Raw genomic sequence first — 22,564 nt, forward strand, 5'->3', positions numbered from 1 at the left:
CCCCAACGAGAGCAGCCGACTGGATCAGCCGCTGCATCTCTCCAGAGGAACTGCAGCGGCTCCACGGCCCAGTGCATGATGGGAAAACACCCACCTGTCCTCACGCTCAGGTGATTGGATACGAGTCTGTGTGATCAGAAACGTGCTCCTCCCCCTCCTCTCTCCTCTTTAGATCTGAACAAATAAACTATGACTGAAACTATTAAAGTTATGCATCGCCCCTAAAATAGAGCTCATGTTTGATGCTTTTCAGAACAAACTCATGATTTAAAAGGACGTGTTTTATCTCACAAACTTGAACAAACAAACGAATGGGAAAGTTTCCTCTGATGAAGAATGACGTCTCTGGAGTAAAGGCAACAGAGCAGGAGGTGAATGACTTTTATTTAGGATAAACTTTAAATGAAGGCGATATCTGAGCGAGACGCTGCTGATCTGAGGCTCTCGTTGTTCTGCATGTGGAGGGTCGGATGGGCTTCAGACTTTTTTCTCCGCCCCCGTTGCGCCGGCTACTCTCGCCGATCATCCAGGCGAGACACAACGGCATCTTAAACACACCTAATATCTCTGCTCTGACTTACACACATCGCAAAGCACCTCCTCTGATTGGCCCTTTGTGCAGTCAATCACTCTGTCAGCCAATCAATGTGACTGGTTCATGATCTGGTTCATGATCTTTCTCACTTCCTGAAACAAAAGAGACGAGAGCAGGATCTGAGGGACGCAGCCATAATGAATTTCTTGGACAGTAACGGGAATGCCGTTCTCACAGAGGAAATAGTCATTCATTAGATTACTAACGCTGTTATTTATAAACGTGGTTTTTCCCAACACTGGTGACAACTATCAGTCTGTAATAATATATACAATTTCTTTATTTAAAGGTCCTATATCATGCAAAATGAACTATTGTCTGATGATGTGTGCACTGCCCTGCAGCTCCAGGACGAGCCCTCACTGGCCCAACAGTCCCAGCTGCACTGCCACTCTGTCCCGGACTGGACTTCTGAGCAGGTGTCCCTCTGGCTCATGGGCCTAGGGTTAAAGCAACATATCGCGCAATTCACTGCCAACAGCATCGACGGACAACAGCTGCTCGAGCTGGACAGCACTGACCTCAAGGTACAAACTGTAAATGACGGGCAGTGTAAGGTTCCAAATGCTTTTCATGAAAATGCTAATCACACTTCTTTGTGTAAAAAGGTCTTGAATTGTGAAATACAACAAAATGTAAAGTAACAAACTTAAAGTTCATATTGCTTATGTTGGGCCACTTTTTTGCCTCTGTTTGCGTTGCATGTGGGATGCTTTTGGATCCTTTTTCTTAAATACTTGTTTTGAGAAAAACCTCGCAGCAGAACGTGGCACTACCCTACAAGGTGGATGCATCTGCCCAGACACAAACTAATGCTCCTAGAGCTCTTGTTTAGCACAGTGTTTGGACACTAGTTGATTTGTTGTGTTCAAGTACAGTAAACATAATCCCATGTGTCCATGGGATATACAGGTGCTTGTCATATAATTAGAGTATCATGAAAAAGTTCTACTTCTGTTATTCAACTTAAAGCAGTACTAGCGCAACTGCAGGTGTCGTAGCCAGTTAGATTTTTTAACGTATTAATTGTCCGTGAGAGTAAATACTACGCTGACAGAAAAGACAAAGGGACAGAGGGATATTGTTCATCTATTTAACCAATGGAGATCGTTTTTTTCACTCAAACTTGGCTGTAAATACTCTTTAAGTGGCGCTAGCCCGCAGTTTGCTTTGCCCGTTAGCCTGTTAGCTTCTTCTTTGTGATTCTATTGAGCCATCGTTCCACATAGCGCAACCCGGCCGCGCACGGCACGATCTACGTGCACGTATCGACTCTACCCCACACACACTTCTGTTTCCACCACACATTTGCTGTGGTCTACGCCCCCACGAGGAGCAGCTGTACAGATCGTCATGGAAAGTGTTTAGACCCGCGATGAGAACAAATGTGGACAAATGCTGCCCTCTGGTGGGACTTATGGAATCATTCAGAGGAGCCAAGCTGTATTAAAACAGAAAAGATAGCTACATATGCTAATGTTATGCTAACATCAGCTAAAGCTGCGCTAACAGTGGCTAAATGGTAATATTGGCAAAATCCCCTTTTAGAACAGCCGTATGATGCTGTGAAATATGAAATCCGTATGACCTGCAGGTCAATAGTGAGAACTGTCCACTCTCTCGTTGCCAAACCGAGGCCAGAGTCTGTTCACGTCACGTCAGACACGGGTCAGTGCTTTGGCCACAGCCAGAGGTCGGTCACAAAACCTATACCTGGTCAGACCAGTTTGGCCCTGGCCTTTGTTATGGAAAAGCTCGACAAAGCGGGTGAAAGAGCCATTTGGCCGACACGTGCCTCCATGTGGAAAAAATCATACCATTAACACTTGTGTCACCGCCAGAGGGACTACGAAAATGATTTATTAAGGTAAACAAGTTATTTAGTACTGCTTTAAAATGTGAAACTAATATATATGCTCTTATATTATATCATATATTAGTTTCATTAAATGCAAAGTGAAGCCTTTGTTTTATTTTGTAATTTTGATACATATTTTGATAACCTTAACCCAAAATATTGTGATTTTCAGAGATTTTTAATTTGGGTTTTTACAAGCTGTGAGCCATAATAATCAATAAACAAATAAAGGCTATCCATACCTCACTTTGCATGTAATGAGTCTATCATATATTAGTTTCACCGTTTAAGTTGAATAACAGAAGTAAATGCACTTTTTCATGATATTCTAATATATGACGAGCACCTGTATTGTTGAATTAACAATGGTTTCCAAAGTAGGATTTTGGACCGGGCTCCCTGTGGAGCCTCAGAGGCATACACAAGTCCATTGAAAGGAATTGTATTGAGCTTATAAGTAAATCTAACCCCAACCCACATACTACTTTACTGTCGGTAATTGCTACAATAGTATATATTTAATTGTCATTTTAAGTGTAAAAACACATGGACTGAGTTATTATTGGGGGATCTTTGGATCGATAAGGGGAATGTCTGGTTAAATAATGTATATTCAAGAAAAGGTGTATTGACCATTCTTGTCAATCCTCTGTAGTTCTACCCCATCTGACTTCAGCATGTATCTGTGCAGGCTCTCGGGGTGAGCTCGTCCCAGGATCGTGCTCTGATGAAGAAGAAGATCAAGGAGCTGAAGGTCCTGCTGGAGAAGAACCGAGGGAAAGACAGACACACTGAAGAGTGAGCTCAGAGCCCCACCTGCTGACTCAAACACCACACTGCAGCCACACGACGCTCAGGAGGCCCCCAAACGGGCTCCTGCGGTACGCCAGTCAGTGAGCAGGGAGCCGGACTGGAGCCGCACTGCCAGAGGAAGAGCTGAGAGAGGAGCTTAAGAACCTAAACCTCCAGGGCTTAGCCATACGACAAGGAACTATTTATTCCAATTATTGATTTACAAGATGGACAGTGACTGGGGCCGCTGCTGTACAGTTCTGGGCAAACTCTTCTCTTGTGCCATGTGAAATGTGAAACTATGTGGAGAAAATGATCCTATTTATGAACAGAATCTTCTGTGGCAGCCAGGCTGGTCATGTGGTGTTCTCCTGTGTTCTCTGGAGAGAGTGTCCTGGGACTGCTCCAAAGATTGTTTTACTTCCATCAACGCATTCTCTCTGGACCAATGAAGGCGTAGAGACATAGCTTTAGGAACACAACTCGCATTAGCTGTCTTTTTTGCCAAATTGGCGCTCAAGTAACATACAAGATGCTAAAAGAGAAGTCCTTACTCAGTGTTAGGGCTGCACAAATTTAACAGAAAACCTAATAGGGATTTTTCTGACCGATAATGCAATTCAATTTGCAATTTTAGTATTTTTTGCAACTAAGCATTGAGCTGCATATATACTTCTGTTAAACATCATGCTACTTGCATTTAATTAATTACATTTCAGCTTCATGCAGCAACAAGATACACATCTGCAAGAGGTAAAGAGACAATTTATGGACTTGTCAGATAAACATCCTCCTTAGTTTTAATCCTCTCTAATAAACCTGGCGCTTTCACACTCTTTCTTCTATTCAACTACATAAAAGCATTCTCCGAATCACAAGCTTGTTTTATGAAAATCTGCCTCATATATACGTGAAAAACCTTCTGTCAGGATTTTACAATGATCCGCACATACAGGGATGAGCTGATGCGATCGGCATTTTTTGACCACCCCAACCTGCTTCGCGACTAAATTAAAATGACCTAATCCGACCTGCAGGTCACGGGACACTCGTTTGTTCCTAGCGCTGAGAATCGTTTGCAGTTTGCTCTGCATGAGGCCCACGTGGAGTTTGTTTTTACAATAGTAATAATAAGTCCTACATAGCACTTTTCCAAACACTTACAGTCACTTTACAATTTCTTGCCCTGGGACAGACTGACAGAAGCAAAGCTGCCAGTCTGCGCCATCAGCCCTTCCAACCACCATCAATCAATCATTCTGATTGACGAACATGTCTTTCAGTCACATGGCGGAGGCACAAACCTTAGGTTACCACAGTAACTAAAACCTCAATTTTGATTCGATAAAGGTTAATCGTGCAGCTCTACTCAGCAATATTTGTTTCCATTTTCATTTAAGTCATGAAACTTTAAATGTTAATGCTTACGTGCCAAAAAGCAGCTCTGTAAGACGCAATTATAAGGATGTCCACTTAAGTTCCTGGATTGAACTTACTCTAGTAGAGTAAAAATATGTTTTCTCCCATAGAGTGAAAGCAATTTATGAAACAAATTATGTTCATGATCGCAGACCCCAAAATGTGCTGTGTTGTTGCTGTGATGACGGCAAACCTTTCTTTGCTGTATGCACATGCGCATGTAATCCTCCACTGACTAAATCAGCGTGTGGTATTTTCTGTGGCCAGTTTCCCTGCTTCATTCTGACAAAGCTGTGCACGTGCACATGCACATGCATATAAGTGAGAGCGAGAATCAGGAGAAATAGGGTCGTTTAACCAAAAGATTCACCACAAAATGACTTTTGATGACTCAGCAGAACACAGGACACGCACCGCACGACTGGCCTGGCTGACCACTGGCCCGGCTGACCACTGGCCTGGCTGACCACTGGCCTGGCTGACCACCAGCCCGGCTGACCACTCTCTGGACTTCAGACAGTTCTCCGTCCACAAGAGCCGCTGCTGCTCACACTGTACTGAACAACGCGACTGAAACGTCACACTTGAACTCCTGACTGATAAATGGTGCTCCTTCTTTTGACTGTCTTATGTACCTACGATCAAAAGGACTACTGCAGCCCCCTGGTGGACTGGGCATGTACTTCAGGAACACTCTACGCATTTGTATTTATGAAACAAACACAGCAAAAAAAGAATCTCTGAGTCAAAACGCATTAAATTGATTTTTTTCCCCACCCAATGGTTGTTTTAACTGCCATTAGATTTGCAATATTCTCTTTTTGATCCAAATTTAGCTCACAGAGCAGTTCTCAACATGAGCATAGAGTGAAATATGAAGGCAGTTTCCCACTCCTACTGTCTGTTACAAGCAGGAGTATCTGGTGGGCAAATCTGAGCTAGTCTCCACACGAGCTGTTTTGACTTGTGTAGATTTGTCCTTTTTTTGCTGTGTTCAAACCTCTTCCTGATCGCTTTGCTCCTGACCCGCTTCTGACGCCCTCAGTGACACGCTGCCTTTAGGATAGACGAGTAGTCCTCTCCCGTTTCTCCCAGCTCCGAGATGCAGAGTTTGAGCTTAAGATGATCATTATTGAGAGACTTTTCCTATGCTAGCAGCCCAAAAAGGCTTTATTAATGTCGTCGAGGGCGGGCAGGGAGAAACATGGAAAAAGAACAAAAAAAATATTATAAAAACTGTGCATCTTCTACCATTCCTGAAAATAATTTTGCATATTTATAATTATTTATAGAATTCACACAGAAATATACTCAGAAATTATGTTTAAAGTCACACTGAAAGATCACACTGAAAGGAAAATGTAATGTATCAAAAAATGCTGTTACTATGATTTTGGTTAAAAACTTGATTCTTAGTTTTAAATTGCCAAGCTTTGTACTTCTTTTTGATTCAGATTTGGCCTGTGATTTCTTTGTATAATATATTGTCCCTTCAACACAATGTGCAACTTCTAATGGAATTATTTATGTATTTATTTTCATAACCGATAATGAAAATGGTGATATTGAGAATTTATTAAGAGAAATCAACCAATGTAGTAAGTGTTGGGGAACGTCGTGTGCACTGGCTCACTGGGTAAGTCATTAGTGCAATAAATCAAAGCAACTCTCAACTGAAAAGCCAATGTTTCGCCACAAAACATGCATGTGGCGAAACATCAGCTTTTGAGACGAGATGATCCAGTTGGTTTGATAGATTGGATTTATGAAACTATGTTTTCACTCTCCAGTTGCCAGAATGTTGTTTGTCATCATATTTTCTTTAAAGGTCTGTCTGGATGAGCTGCTTTGACGACACAGGAGCAGTGCTTTACTTCTACAGCCTCCTAATGCACTACATTAAAATATTGTGCAAAAACTTTTTTCTTTTTGCATTTCTCATCAAACACCTACCTGGTGTAGTCTACATTTAGCTAAAAGGAAAGGGGGTATTATGCAAAATAAAGTTTTTCGAACTTTTTACCATGTTCCCTTATCAAAAACATACCTGGAGTTGTGTTTGGACTGGAGCCACTTGCATATGTTTGAGTTTGCAAATCTTGCCTGGTGACTGAACCATACATGAGCATCACATTTTTCCTATGGGAATAATCTCATCTCTTGAGGTAAATTTGAGCTTCTCATATTGGTATCATTCTGTGCTCATTTGTCTCTCATTTGACACCATTATATCAGATACATGCTCCCCGGAGCAGGGCCGGAGCTCAGGGTCTTGCTGAGCTTAGTGTGTGCCCACATCGTGCACCGCGGTCCCAGATTTATTAGGCCCGAGTGCCATACATGGCGATAGGGACTATTGTTTCTGCAACGCAGGGGGCCACCAGGGGGCGAAAGGAGCGCACAAGGGACACGACAGCGACCTAGGACCCCGACAGACGCATAGGCCTAGGCCAGACCTTTCCGAAAATGTATAAAATGTGGTGGGTGGGAAAACGGCTATATTGTTTCTGCAAAAAATATTATTATTAGGCCCGAGCGCCATACATGGCGGTAGGGTCTATTGTTTCTGTGTTTTCAGAAAAGCCCTCCCGAGGGCTTCAGCGGCCAACCGCGCGCTCCACGTACACGCCAGGAAAAAATGACCCACAAGTATTTTGTGCGCCTCAGCCAGAGCTTTCCAATGGTGTATAGCATGTGGTGGTAACGGCAACAGCTTAGGTTTTTTTGGCAAAAAACCTATTATTTTTCTTTCTATCTTTCTGCTTTCCTCTCTCGGAAACTGGATTTTGACCCCCTGAACATGCGCGAAAACTCAATAAAAAATCACCGAAAAATCCGGTCTGGTGAAAAATTGACGAAAATGTGAGTGTCCAATGTGGGACGTGCAAAATGGCACAACAGCGCCACCTGCAAAATTGAAAAAAATAATTCAGTGACGGAGAGCCTCCACCAACTTGGACACACACTCGCGCCTTTGGTGGTTCTAAGTGGTTCTAAGTGGTCCCACCCATCCTCCGTGGAAATGGCCAGAGGTCTTAGCCAGGCAGCACGCTGGCCTCTCTAAGAGTTTTCTCTGAAATTCATAATTTTTCCAAATTTCCTTCTTTATTCACAACGGCTACAGTTTTAGACTCGTACATGTTTATACTACCCCTCTGTCACAGAAAGATGCTTCAATTTTGATGTTTTTGACTCCAAAATCAACTTTTTCTAAAGTTTATAGTGACAGGAAGTTTAGTTTACCCGTTTCCTGTCCGTCCCTCTGTGTGTTCCTCGTACTATTTCGCTCTCAACGAAATATTCTTTATATGGAGGGTGCTGCTGGGCTGGTGCACCCTCTCATCAAATCTTTGGGCGGTCAGAGGAATTTACCCTAATTAAAAAGAATGAAATATATTAATGCTTAAGCTGTAATTTCCGTTTTCTGCAAATACACAAGTGCAGTCTTTCATAACATTAATGTTAAATTGGCTGCAGTGTTCACTAAGCTTGTGAAGCTCCATTGGTAGAGTGCCGGGTTCCTATACGTTAGGTTGATGGATCGATCCCAACCATCACCCTTTTTTTTTTTTCCTTTTGGACTCGGTACTTTCTGGTCCCACCCTCATGAAAAATGGGGAAATGATCCCTCTCCTCCAGTGGGGTGCTGTGACCTAATTTTGGCCTGAGAATTGAGAGAACCCTCACCCTCATTAGGCCCATGTTTGTATGGACTTATATCTCAGTAGTAGCAAGGTTGTCGTCAGTGAATGAGCTAGTCCTAACACAGCCTTCACACTTTTCTTATGCTTTCTCATTTTACATGGACCACTGTACACATTGTTTCAGCCTAAGACCACGACTGCGGGTGTTTCATAAGATATATTTTTTTGTTCGACTAACACATTGTCTGTGCCTGTATAGTGTCATGGGCAGAGCATTGGGTTTATACACAAGAGCCCCCTGGATCAATTCTGACCTTCATAAGTTTTTTTTTTTTTTTCTCTTTCTTTCTTTTTTTGGCCCTTTCTGGGAAGAACATGATTTACCGCCTTTGGTCCCACCCTCATGAAAAATGGGGAAATGTTCCCTCTCCTCCAGTGGGATGCTGTCCCCTAATTTCGGCCCAGAAATTTAGAGAAGCCTTGCCCTCATCAGGCCCATGTTTGTATGGACTTATATCTCAGTGGTAAAAGGTCGTCTTAGGTGAAGGAGGTAGCTAGTCCTAACATTTCTAATGCACGGGGAGTTTCATAAGAAATTCATTTGTTCAGCTAGTGTTTTAACTGTGCCTGTATAGTGTCATAGGTAGAGCATTGGGTTCATAACCATGAGGCTGCTGGATCAATTCTGACCTTTACTATTTTTATCTATTTTTTTTTCCCTCGGCACCTACTGGAAATTACATAATTCAGCACCTATGGTCCCACCCTCATGAAAAAAGTGGAAAGAACGCTTACAGAATTTGCATAACTAAAGAAATGGCAGGATAGTAGGGCAACTATTGAGGCAACACCAGGGACTATGTCGACAACAATCAAGAAAATGGAGAGGGAAAATTGACCAAAAATTACCTCTCCTCAGGTGCTGGGACCTAATTGTGGAGTGTTATTCTAGAGAATAGTAGCCCACATCAGGTCAATGACAGTATGTTGTTATAGCTCAGTGATAGTGTGCTGGTCTCTGGTATAGGAGTTTGCCAGTTCAAACACTGTCTTGACAATTTTCCAATTCTTTGTTTTTTCACATGATTCACATATTTTCGAGCCTGATAAAAGTACACAATGAGAACCAAGTAATGTGACACAATTGTGTATTCCCTTCCCCCTCTTCACTCGTGCAGCCCATTGCAGAGAGGTGTTCCATTTAAACACCCCTCTGGTTACTTCCACATTACAGTAAAATGTGTCTTCCTACAACAAGTATGAAAAGTTTGATGCTACGTCTTTTTCTGATTCTCCTGTTTCCGTTTGTTATCTTTGATAGACTTACATTACTTATAGGCTTGTGTTACAAGCTTCATATCTGGAACAGCAGCCCAGGCTGAGGACAGGGGGCCTTCAGGCTGAGGCAACAGTGGGCCGGCACCAAAGCTACTTGGGACAAGAGTGAGGCCGGTGTGTGACAAAGGCTCAGGCGAGAGTGGGATGGGTTAGCTTAGCAGGCGTAAGACAGTGGTTTGGGTGTGAGACAGAGGCTAAAGCAGGTTTGGGTGACAGCGAACGTGGGCATTCGCAAGGGGGGAGGTCGCCAGGGGCAAGAGCGATCAGAAGGGCTCACAAGGAGCATAGCAATCGGGGGGCTCGCATGGGGCGACAGCGAGCAGGGGCGGTTGCAAGGGGGGGAATGCCAGGGGCGAGGGCCGCACGACGCCGCTTGCGGCTTTAATTATTATTGTTTTCCACAAAAACGAAATTTTTACACATAATTTTACACCAGCTTCATCTGTATTAATGCGCTGATGTGTCTGAGGCCGACCCGAGCCTGAAATTAAGTTCTAAATATTTGTCCGAGCCCGTGGTCTGACGTTCGTCAGACTTCGGTCGGGCTGCAGCGCTCCAGTCCGCACCACTGTCCGCAATTAATGTCTGTAGTCCGTGAAACATTGGAGCAGCTCTGACGGGGGAGACTGTACCAGAGTTTGGGAGCAGCCACACTAAATGTTCGATCTCCTCACGTCTTTAAACGGGATTTGGGCACGTTCAAAGACAGCTGGTTCGCAGACCTTACTGATCTGACTGGGGCATAAACAGACAAAAGCTCAGACAGCTACTCGGGAGCAGATCCATGAAGGCATTAAAACACAAGATCTTAAAGTCAATTCTATAGCTGACAGGCAGCCAATGGGAGGCCAGCACAGGGTGATATGTTCCCACCGCCTCGTCCCTGTCAGTAAGCGTGCAGCAGCGTTCTGGATTTGTTGTAGGCGGTTGAGTGAGGATTTGTCCAGCCCACAATAGAGCGAGTTACAATAGTCAAGACGCGACGATGTAAACATATGAATAACTCGCTCAAAATCTCTGTGCGAAAGATAAACTTTCACTTTACTTAAAATTCTAAGCTGGAAGAAGAATTGAGTTATTTGTCAATTTTGAAGGTGCTTAAACTACCCCAAGGTTCCTGGCAGAGGCTCGAAGGTCAGGAGCCAGAGAGCCAAGAACCTCATGCGGGATATTTTCAGATTTACTGTTGTTAAAAACAATAACCTCTGTCTTTTTCTCGTTAAGACTTTGGAAGTTCTGGGCCAACCAAGTTTTTACTTCTTGCAGACACTTTAAGAGGGATTCAATGGTGTTGGGTCTTACTGGAATGTACATCTGAACATCAGCAAAACAATGAAACGCGATGTTGTATTTTTAAAATATTTCTTCAAGTGGCAGCAGATATATGGAGAAGAGGGCAGGGCCCAGAATTGAACCTTGAGGAACTCCACAGTTTAGAGGAGCTACATTTGACTTGTGAGAGCCGAGGTGAACAGAAAAGCTCCTATCCTTGAGATATGATTTAAACCAATTAAGTGCCGTCCCTTTGAGGCCTGCATAATATTCGAGGCGAGACAGCAAAATACGGTGATCAACCGTGTCAAAGGCCGCCGTCAAATCTTAAAGCACTAGAACTGCAGAAGAACAATCGACGGAATCAACAGTTAAAAGTAAATCATTAAAAACTCTCAGAAGAGCAGTCTCCGTGCTATGGAAAGATTTGCAACCAGATTGAATTTTTTCAAAAAAAAATACCATTAGAGTGCAAATGAGCCTGCAATTGGACATAAACCAATTTCTCAAGAACCTTCGACAAAAAAGGCAACTTAGAGATGGGCCTATCTGTGGCTGGACTACAGCACATTTTCAGAAACACAGCCAGAGTTCAGAGACGCATTCATGATATTCAATATGCACAACCAAGCAGGCGGCACTGACTAACAAAGTGAAGGACATGGAACAGCAAGGTTCTGACCACGAGCGCGGAATTAAAGCGCTCGAACAAAAACTGGCTGAAACACAGAAGATCAACAAGAAACTGGCAGCTCAAATAGACGATCTGGAAGGGTGCTCAAGACGTAATAACAAAGATAATAATAAAGACGGGATACCAGAACAAGAAGAAAAGGGAAGACCTACGGATTTCGTTACGGACCTGATACCAAAGTTGTTTGGAGCGTATCACTTTTCCGAGCCAGTGGTAGTGGACCGTGCACTGTGTCCCACTCGCCCGCAACAGTGACGGCCAGCGCCCCAGGAGCATCATCGCAAGGATACACCAAGACAAGGAGCTACTTCTTCGACTGAGCCGAGACCAGGAGCTGATCTACAATGGCCTGCGCGTGTTCGTGTTTCCAGACTTCCTTTGAGAAACTGAAAAGGTGCATCGCGTATTGGAAGACCCTACCGGGTAGAGTGAATGCGATACAAATGATCACCCTGCCAAAAATTATTTATCTTTTTCAAAACCTACCAATTCTCATTCCTGCCTATTTTTTCAAAAAACTTTAATCTTTCGTTCTAGATTTTGTGTGGGGATATAACAAACGCAGAACATCAAAAAGCACCTATTCAGATCTACAAAGGAGGGGGAACTGGGCCTTCCCATGTTCAAAAATTACTACTGGGCATCAAAAAGTGAAAGTGTTGACCTATTGGAAGATGGGATTCCCAAAAGACACTCAATTCTGCTCCTTTGTGGCTGAAACTGGAACTGCCATCATTAATTAAACCGTACACATCATTATTATCTCTACTTTTTACTAAACCAGTCTCTTCTATTAAATCAACAAGCCACAGTACAGTAAACTCAAAATTCTCTCTCTCAAAAAAAAAAAAAAAAAATATATATATATATATATATATATATATATATATATATATATATATATATATATATATATATATATATATAAAACGCTTCCTCGTCCTCCACGGGCGGTCTCTTTTTCTTTTCCTCCAAGCTCGGGTCCTCCACCAGAGGCCTGGGAGCTTGAGGGTTCTGCGCAGTATCTTTGCTGTTCCTAGAACTGCACTTTTCTGGACCGAGATGTCTGATGTATTTCCTGGGATCTGCTGGAGCCAATCCTCCAGTTTAAGGGTCACTGCCCCGAGTGCCCCAACGACCACGGGCACCACTGATGCCTTCACCCTCCAGGTTTTCTCCAGCTCCTCTCTGAGCCCCTGGTATTTCTCTAGTTTCTCGTGTTCCTTTTTCCTGATGTTGATGTCTTGGTATTGCTATGTCGACCACAACGGCTCCTCTGCTCTTTGTCACCACCACAATGTCCGGTTGGTTCGCCATTACCATTTTGTCCGTCTGTATCTGGAAGTCCCACTGGATCTTGGCTCGGTTATTCTCGACCACCTTTGAAGGTGTTTCCCACTTTGACCTTGGGGTTTCCAGCCCACACTCTGCACAGATGTTCCTGTACACTATACCAGCCACTTGGTTATGGCGCTTGGCCTCTTTGCACAGTCTACACCTGGGGTCTTGTCTGGTGTGGTAGATCTGGGCCTCTATTGCTCTGGTGCTCAAGGCCTGCTCCTGTGCAGCCATGATGAGCCTCTGTGCTGTCCTTTAGTCCGGCTCTGTCTAGCCATTGGTAGGATTTCTGTATATCCGCCACTTCAGTTATGTTTCGGTGTTACATACCGTGTAGGGGCTTGTCCTCCCATGACGGGACCTCCAGCACCTCATCTTCTGTTCCCCATTGTCTGAGACATTCACTGAGCACGTCATCTGTTGGAGCCTTGTCCTTGATGTACTTATGGATCTTGGATGTTTCATCCTGGATAGTGGCTCTCACACTCACTGGTCCTCGGCCTCCTTCCTTACGGCTAGCGTACAGTCTCAGAGTGCTGGATTTGGGGTGGAACCGTCCGTGCACGGTTAGGAGCTTTCGCATCTTAACATCTGTGGTCTGTATCTCATCCTTTGGCAGCTTATTATTCCTGCAGGGTATCTGATTACTGGCAGGGCGTAGCTGTTTATTGCCCGGGACTTGTTCTTGCCATTGAGCTGCTTCTTAGGACCTGCCTTACTCGTTGGAGGTATTTGGCCGTAGCCACTTTCCTTGTCACCTCTTCGAGGTTGCCATTTGCTTGTGGGATTCCGAGGTACTTGTAACTGTCCTCAATGTCTGCTATTGTTCCTTCTGGGAGTGAGACCCCTTCTGTGTGGATATATATATATATATATCTGTCTTGGCTGACACGTCTCTGCAACATCGTGTGGCGGTCGGGGACAGCGCCCCTGGATTGGCAGACCGGGGTGGTGGTCCCTCTCTTTAAGAAGGGGGACCGGAGGGTGTGTTCCAATTACAGAGGAATCATCCTCCTCAGCCTCCCCGGTAAGGTCTACTCCAGGGTGCTGGAGAGGAGGATCCGGCCGATAGCTGAATCTTGGATCCAGGAGGAACAATGCGGTTTTCGTCCTGGTCGTGGCACACTGGACCAGCTCTATACCCTTCATTGGGTGCTCGAGGGTTCGTGGGAGTTCGCCCAACCAGTCCACATGTGTTTTGTGGATCTGGTGAAAGCGTTCGACCGCGTCCCTCGTGGTGCCCTGTGGGGGGTGCTCCGGGAGTATGGGGTCCGGGGCCCTCTGCTAAGGGCTGTCCGTTCCCTGTATGACCGCAGCAGGAGCTTGGTTCGCATTGCCGGCAATAAGTCAGACCTGTTCCCGGTGCGTGTTGGTCTCCGCTAGGGCTGCCCTTTGTCACCGGTTCTGTTCATTACTTTTATGGACAGAATTTCTAGGCGCAGCCAGGGGCCGGAGGGCGTCCGGTTTGGGAGCCTCAGAGTCTCATCTCTGCTGTTTGCGGATGATGTTGTTCTGTTGGCTTCAACAAACCAGGACCTTCAGCTGCTCTGGGGCGGTTTGCAGCCAAGTGTGTAGCGGCCGGGATGAGGATCAGCACCTCCAAATCTGAGGCCATGGTTCTCCACCGGAAAAAGGTGGCTTCCCCTCTTCAGGTCGGTGGGGAGTCCTTGCCTCAAGTGGAGGAGTTCAAGTATCTCAGGTCTTGTTCTCAGTGAGGGACGGATGGAGCGTGAGATGGACAGACGGATCGGTGCGGCGTCAGCAGTGATGCGGTCGCTGTATCGGTCTGTCGTGGTGAAGAGGGAGCTGAGTCGGGGCAAGGCTCTCGATTTACCGATCGATCTACGTTCCCGCCCTCACCTATGGTCATGAGATTTGGGTAATGACCGAAAGGACAAGATCGCGAATACAAGCGGCCGAAATGAGTTTCACAAAATTTTTGTCTCATCTGACCAAAGCTCCTTCGTCCACATGGAGCTGTGTCCGACTTCTAGCAAAGTCTAGCTAGGATTTCTTATGGCCTCCTTTCAATAATGGCTTTCTTCTTCCACTTGTCCATGAAGGCCAGATTTGTGTAGATACGACTTATAGTTGTCCCATGTACAGATTCCCCCAGCTCAGCGGCAGGACTTCAGCTCCTCCAGAGTTATCTTGGGACACTTGGTTGTATTTCTGACCAGTGCTCTCCTTGTTCGGTCTGTTAGTTTAGGTGGACGGCCGTGGCTTGGTAAGTTGGCAGTGGTGCTACACTCTTTCTATTTCTGAATGACGGATTGAACAGTTGCCCCGGGAGATGTTTAAATCTTGGGAAATCTTTATTTAACTTAATGCTGCTTTAAACTTCTCCACAGCTTTATCCCTGACCTCTCTGGTGCTCCTTGACCTTCATGATGTTGTTTAGTGACCAATACACTCCGACCACAGCTCTGAGGGCCTAAAAGAACAGCTGAAATTATACTGAGGGTAGATTACACACAGGAGGCCTCTATTTAATGGTTAGGCCAAGGTGTGAACATTCTGGAGTCATTAGGAATGTTATAAAGGAAATTTAATGCACTCAGAAAATACTGTATGAATACTTATGCACGCCCCACTTTTCACTTTTCTATTTTTTTAAAAATAACGGAATGATGTATAATTTTGCTTTCCCTTCACAGTTGTCTGTTACTTGTGTGTGAATGTTCAGTAAAAAAATCAAAATAAAATCTTTATGTTTAGGATTGTAAACATGACAAAATGTGCAAAAGTTCAAGGTGTATGAATACTTTCGAGAGGCACTGTATAACAGACAGAACATTTCTTAATTGGCACTTAGATGGGATTAAATGCATAAAAGATGTTTACCTTAGAGGGCAGTCTGGCGTCATTTGAGCAACTGCGAATGAAATTCAGTCCGTCCCAATCTAGTTGGTTTTGCTAAGCAAAACGCTTATTGCTAAATTTGCTAGTTAAGTTGCTTCATTGTACCCATCACTTCAGCAGATGGTGTTAAAAAAGCATGGGAAAAAGAACTAAGAACCACAATACCGAAACAACAATGGGAGCGGACACTCTCTCAAATTCACCATTGCTCAGTTAACAGCAGACACTGGCTCATGCAGTTTAAAGTGATTCATCATTTCTATTAGGAGGCGGGACCACATTACACCGGTTTTAGAATCGCTGCATTGGCTCCCCGTGTATTTCAGGATCGATTTTAGAGTTATTTTAATGGTCTTTAAATGTCTTAATGGTCTTGGTCCTTCTTATCTTTCAGAACTGCTTTTACCTTACGAACCTTCACGGCCCCTTCGCTCCTTCAGCAGAGGTCTCCTTGTTATTCCTAAAGTCAAACAAATTCTCAGATTCTTGCTGAGGACTGTGCAATTTCATTGATTATATACATAGATGTATCTGAGGTCTGTAATCCTCTAGGGACTTCACGCAAAAAGCACAAAGTTTGAGCTTTATATTGGATTTTGAGAAATCTTTCTACCAGATTCCACTGTCCTCCATCCAGTTAGCAGCCTTAATCAATAGTAATGATATCAAGGCTTTTTGCTAAAGCAAGGTATTGGAGCCCTTAATCAATATCTGCTAATCTTGGAGAACTTGGGGGTTTTCTTGCCGAAGTTGAGGAAAGCACTAAAAGGTACATTGTTCTGCATTCTAGCTGACAATCTTGCCGCACACAGCATCGGTGGATTTGAGGAAAGTTTTTCAGGGAGATATGTGTGTTGATTCTGTGCTGGGGAAAGAGAAGATGTTCAAACAAAAGATGTTGCAGTGGTGGCTTTGTTTTAAAAACTGAAATTGACCACAAAACACATCTGGAAATCCTTGAGGACAGTTCCTCAGCCTGTTTTGGTGCTAAGGGGAAGTACTAGCCGAAAATATTTCCACTTTCAATGTAACAGCATGTTTGACACCTGACACTGTATATGATTTATTTGAGGGTTTTGTCCCTTACGGAATAGCTTTGACATTGAATGTGCTCATTGGTAAAAAATATTTCTCCTTGGCTTCTTTGAACAAGGAAATCGTTGACTTTCCGTATAAGTTGACTGATAAAACTAACCGACCTCATCCAGTACCACAAACGTACGCAACTAGAAAAACTATAGGTGGCAACGCACATGAAAATTGGCCGTTGCTAAGATTTCTTCCGCTTCTCATAGGTCAGGTTGCACCATCACATGAACCATCATGGCAACTTATTGGTGACTTAAAGGACATAGACAAACTCCTAGTCTCTCCTGTTCAAACTGACCAGTCCATTGGATATTTGTCCTTCAAGATCTCAGAACACAGGACCAAGTTCAAGGAGGTGTACCCAGACTCTCGTTTGATCCCTAAGCATCACTTTGTTGAGCATTATCCGACTTTGATAGGCAAGTATGGCCCCCTTGTTGCACTTTGGATGCGCTTTGAATCCAAGCACAGCTTTTTCAAGCGAGTTGTCTGACATACTGGCTGCTTGAAAAATATTCTGCAGTCCCTGACGCAAAGACACCAGTTTCTAATGGCCTATCAACTCCATGTATCCAACATTTCAAAACAAAACCTTGAAGTTACAAATGTGTCCAACTTTTCTATGTGTGCTTTACAGGAGGAAATTCCTGTCGCTATTAAGAAGAAACACCCTGACATGGATTCTGCTTACGTCACCAAAAATATCCTTTCAAACAGAAGTATGGTTCGCTAGCTGGAATGCCAGAGTTTACTGTGGTTATTGAAAGGATTGTTGTTGATGAGAACAAGCTGTTTTTTTTATTGTTCAAAAGCTAGCTGCATGGTGCCATGAACACTACCGATCATATGAACTCGCAAATTGTCCCACAAAGCAATTACTGCTGCTTGAAGTCAATGAACTCTCTGATCCATATCCATTGCAGGAGTACTTTGTTGGGGGAAGAGAATGATAACCCTCAAAAGATATGTGCGTGTTTAAGGTGAAAGCTATATGTGACATAATTGTTGATGCATTATACAGACTCCTAATGATTTTTTTTGTGTGTTTTTATGGTAAGATGGCATGCTCGGTACCAGAAAGAAGGCGGCATAAGACTAACCCTTGAGGATGGTGTTCCAGAGAGTGTTGATGAACTTATTGAAGTTAAATACAAAGATGTGGAGTTTGGAAATGCATTTGTCAATGTGACGACTACTCAAGTTATTGGGGACCTTACTGTGCTGAAAGTCATGCTTCATCCAGACTCTACAGTTATGTTGTATCCACTGGATGTTCTCTGTTCTCCAGTACCACCATCAGCTTGTCCATCTGTGGTTACTTCATTTGTCACCACATGCCGAAAGTGAAGAGTCTTTCTCAGGATCTGGGAATTCTGACAATACCATAATATTCACCACTCTCCAGCACCATTGAGAACACAACAGTGGCCCAAAGTTTTTATCCCTGCCTTCTCGTATGACACAGACATGCAGCTCCAGAAGGGGAATGAAGCCTATGTAAAGAACCAGTCTAGACTGAGTCCTAGCACTGAAAGGCTCTCTAACATCCTGGAAACACTTGGAGATGAAATATACAAATTCAAAGCTTGTCCTAGTGATGCAGACTTTGGTGATGTGGCCAAGGCTTTGTTAATGAAGTATCCATGCCTCAAACAAGTTGGTTGTTCTGATGAGATCGAGGGGTGGAAATCAGTACTCAAGGTTAAAATGGCCAGCTACAGGTCAACCCTTAGAGCACATGGATCATCTTCTGAAGCTGAAGTCAGTGTGAACGCTTTAAAAAGTAGGGCCTCAACCTCTCAAGACAGGCCAGCTACTAACATTAAGAAGCCTAAAAGAGCTGAGGTCAACCATTTTCCACCTCTGCCAATTGGCAAGACAGCTGACAGCATATAAGAAGAGCGAGTTTCCATTTTGGGAGAAATGAAGAAGCGAAATAATAGACAACTTGTTAAAATGAAGATGGCAAAAACCTTTGGGTACTGTAGGCAAGGTATTGTCCAAAGTGAGCCTAGCACAAAAGAAGTCAAGGAGAAATGGCCAGCTCTTTTCCAAGAGGTATGTTGTTAGTCTTGGACGATATAAATCAAAATCGAGTTGTATGAGTGTTTTTAAAACTTTTCAAGTGTGTTTGGCAAATGAGCTGCAAACACAGTGCCAGGTAGATGTCAAGCCAAGGAACATAATTGAACAAATTATTGCAAACATTTCAAATATTCTTGAAAGTTTTCTTATAGATTTTGGTGTACTTCAATAATTTTTCTGATGCTTTTAATGCTGCCCCTGACTTTATTATTTGTATTATTTTTATTTCTTTGCTACTGACAATATATGTATAACATACCTTGTATATTTGTACATTGCAATGAAAAAAGTGTCCTGTGAAAAAATACAATGAATGAATAAATAAAAATAATAACATTATGTATATTCTTCTTATTATTATATAATAAATTTACCATCAGCTTGAAAGCAAAAACACTGATAATGTATTTTTTTAAATTAAGACCTGAACTGGCCAAAAATGTGATGATTGGTAATAACACATTATGTACCAGTAAACATATGTCTCAAAAATACATTTTTGCCTGAATCAATTATTTTCTACATTTTTTGCGAGATTGATATATGATGGAGGTATAATATTAAATCGTATCATATTGAGACTCATTTAAGAGCTTATACTCTCATTTTTCTTTTTGCTGAGGCGCTAAAAAAGACAACTGTAAGAGAATCTAGTGCTTCCAGGTAAGGAGATCAGATTGAGACATATTTGAAATCAAACATGTCTCATTTTTCTCCTGAGATCAGGATAAGAGACCAGAGAATTTAGGGAACTCAAACAATGCTCAACTGAGAGAAATTTGAGAAGAATGAGAAAACCACTTTGGTCTCTTTTTTTTTTCTTTTTTCTTTCACACAATGATTCACAACTTGATCTAGAATTGGTTGATTCGATCAGAAGGTGGATCAGAATATCATGAAAAAGTTGGTTTATTTCCATAATTCCATTCAAAAACTGAAACTTGTATTTTATATCCATTCATTACCCACAGACTGATATATTTCAAGTGTTTTTCTTTCTTTTATTTTGATGTTCATAGCTGAAAACTACTGAAAATCCCAAATTCAGTATATTAGAAAATTAGAATATTACTTTAGACCAATATTTTTTTATTTATTTTTTTAGAAATGTTGGCCAACTGAAAAGTATGAACATGGAAAGTATGAGCATGTACAGCACTCAATACTTAGTTGGGGCTCCTTTTGCCTGAATTACTGCAGCGTGGCATGGAGTCGATCAGTCTGTGACACTGCTCAGGTCCCAGGTTGCTCTGATGGTGGCCTTCAGCTCTTCTGCATTGTTGGGTCTGGCATATCACATCTTCCTCTTCACAATACCCCATACATTTACTCTGGGGTAACACCCTGAGACACTGCTTGGATCAACTGGCCTCTGTCTTCACAGACATTTTCAATCCCTGACTTCCTGACGGACCGGAGACAGCACGTGCGGCTGGGGAAGATCGTCTCGGACACTCGGACTACAAACACTGGGACCCCTCAGGGCTGTGTACTTTCCCCCAGCTCTTCTCTCTGTAAACAAACTGCTGCACTTCCAGTCACCAGTCCGTAACACTGAACTCAAGTCTGTGGACGACACCACCCTCATCGGGCTACACACTTTACACACAGGCCACAGCCTGAACACAGCAGAGTGTTCGCCGCTGAATGTAGGACCGGAAAATATGAGGCTTTGATTAGGACATGCACCGATACCAGTTGGTACTCATACTCGTACTCATTCATCAGGTCCTGACACCAGAAACCGATATCACTTGTCGCATGTCCGGCGCTCCTACAGGACGCAGCTCCACTGAGGAAAGAAAATAGCAACAAACTGGAGAATTCTTCAGTGTAAATCCAATATTCCACATAGAGCTGACTTTATTACCTAAATCAGAGTCTGTGCTGGATTTAACCAGGGCTAAATGTTGTTAGTGCTGCAGTGTGGAGTTTGCAGTGTTTACAACATACAGGCTCATGTGTCTTGTATCTTCTAGTTAACTCGCAGCTGTAAGTTAACTCACACTCACAGCTACCAGTTAACTGTGAGCTAACTCACGGTTCACAGTTCTGGTGATTCTTAAACCGTTTATGCCCAGGGGTTTATTCATCTGAAAAACTAACTCAGCGACTAAAAAGTCCTCAGAAAATCCAAAATAAAGAGATATAGCATGTCCATATTGAGCGAAAATGAGCTGCAGCAAAACAATCAAAATGCTGAAGCTTCTGGATAAATAATAAAAAATAAAGATAATACTGAATGGAAAAAAAATGGCATCTGTTCAATTCTGATATAACTTCTCTTAAAAGTGTCGCCTACTTTCCCCACTTAACGTGGTGGAGGGGTTTGAGCACCTGAATGATCCTAGGGGCTCTGTTGTCGGGAGCTTCGCGCCCCTGGTAGGGTCTCCCATGGCAAACAGGTCCTAGGTGACGGTTCAGACAAAGCCCCTTATGAGAGACCAACAGGCCCGGTTAGAATCGTGAGGCCGTCCCTCTGTGGACCCACCACCTGCAGGAGGAGCCATATGGGCTCCAACAGCTGCCCCCACGACCCGGCAACGGACAAGTGGAAGAAAATGGATGGATGGATGGTGTCGCCTACTTTACTCAAGGAAATGTAAATGAGTAAATTAACTAATTACTAACCAATCTGCTGTGAAGAAGTCAGTCTATAAACCGTCTATTCACTTCAAAAAGTATGTTGAAGAAAATGCCTTGTACTCGTATCTGTATTCAGTATCAGCAAGTACTTGAATCAAAGTACTCGTACTCGTATCGGTTTTAGAAAAAGTGGTATCGGTGCATCCCTAGTTTTGATCCTAGCCTCCTCGAAAGCAAAAGGAAAAGAAACGGGCAGATGAGAGGAAGAGGTGAACCTTCAGTGTCATCAGACCCTGAGCTTCTACATAAGGACTTTAACAGGACATGGGAAGCCGTCCTGAAGCCGTTTGAGTTTTTAAGAGACGCAAGCCACTGCCTGTTGTCTGTATAGGCCACTTGTATACTTTCAATGAAGGTATAGGTATAGGTACTTTCTTTCCCTTAAGATGATTTAATAAAGATTATTACACTATTCCGAGCACCAATACCTGGTATAGTATTGAAAAAAGGTAAAAAAAAATTCTTAAGATGTTCAGCACTGGCATTTGTGTAAAGTAGTGCTTTACTTTGGGCTACAATAGGGAGGTTCAGGCCATAGTATTTTGACAGTGAAAAAATATTGTCTCTACTCCAAGCAAACTTGCCTATGACGTCAGCCATGTTGGCCTTTCGCTGTTCAAAGGCACATGATCAGCTTATTTATAGCCAGAGCACTCTGCCCCCCCGCCTATTTTAAACCTCTTCAAACTTAGCAGCAGGTTATTTTTTACCGTCCCACTGCCCCTCCGCCCTCTGTGACTGCACCACTGACCTGCTTCTCTCTCCCTGACCATGTCCGACCCTGGAGTCTCCGCCGGGACATGCTGGACATCCTGTTGGCCGCCTGTCTGTCGCTCCTCCTGGCGCGTGTACTGGGAGCTCTGTGGAGGGTGTTATTAGTGGCAGAGAGGACCGAGGCGTTCCCCGTCCCGCCCCCCGGGCTGTGTGCCTCG

The 22,564-nt window shown here is 43.5% G+C and overlaps 1 protein-coding gene across 3 annotated transcripts in view; it reads left to right on the top strand.

The window, feature by feature from the left end:
* Positions 1–3,746, top strand: part of ppp1r9a (protein phosphatase 1, regulatory subunit 9A) — a 67,559-nt gene extending 63,813 nt beyond the window's left edge. For all 3 annotated transcript variants that reach the window (XM_079570535.1, XM_079570537.1, XM_079570536.1), the window contains 2 exons: positions 940–1,122; positions 3,145–3,746. In XM_079570535.1, coding sequence (XP_079426661.1) covers positions 940–1,122; positions 3,145–3,255 — 294 coding nt within the window. In that variant the 3' untranslated portion in view covers positions 3,256–3,746. The remainder of the gene's footprint in view (positions 1–939; positions 1,123–3,144) is intronic.
* The last annotated feature ends 18,818 nt before the right edge of the window (positions 3,747–22,564 follow it).

This window comes from Gobius niger, assembly GCF_951799975.1.
Source record: "Gobius niger genome assembly, chromosome: 14".
Taxonomy (NCBI): domain Eukaryota; kingdom Metazoa; phylum Chordata; class Actinopteri; order Gobiiformes; family Gobiidae; genus Gobius; species Gobius niger.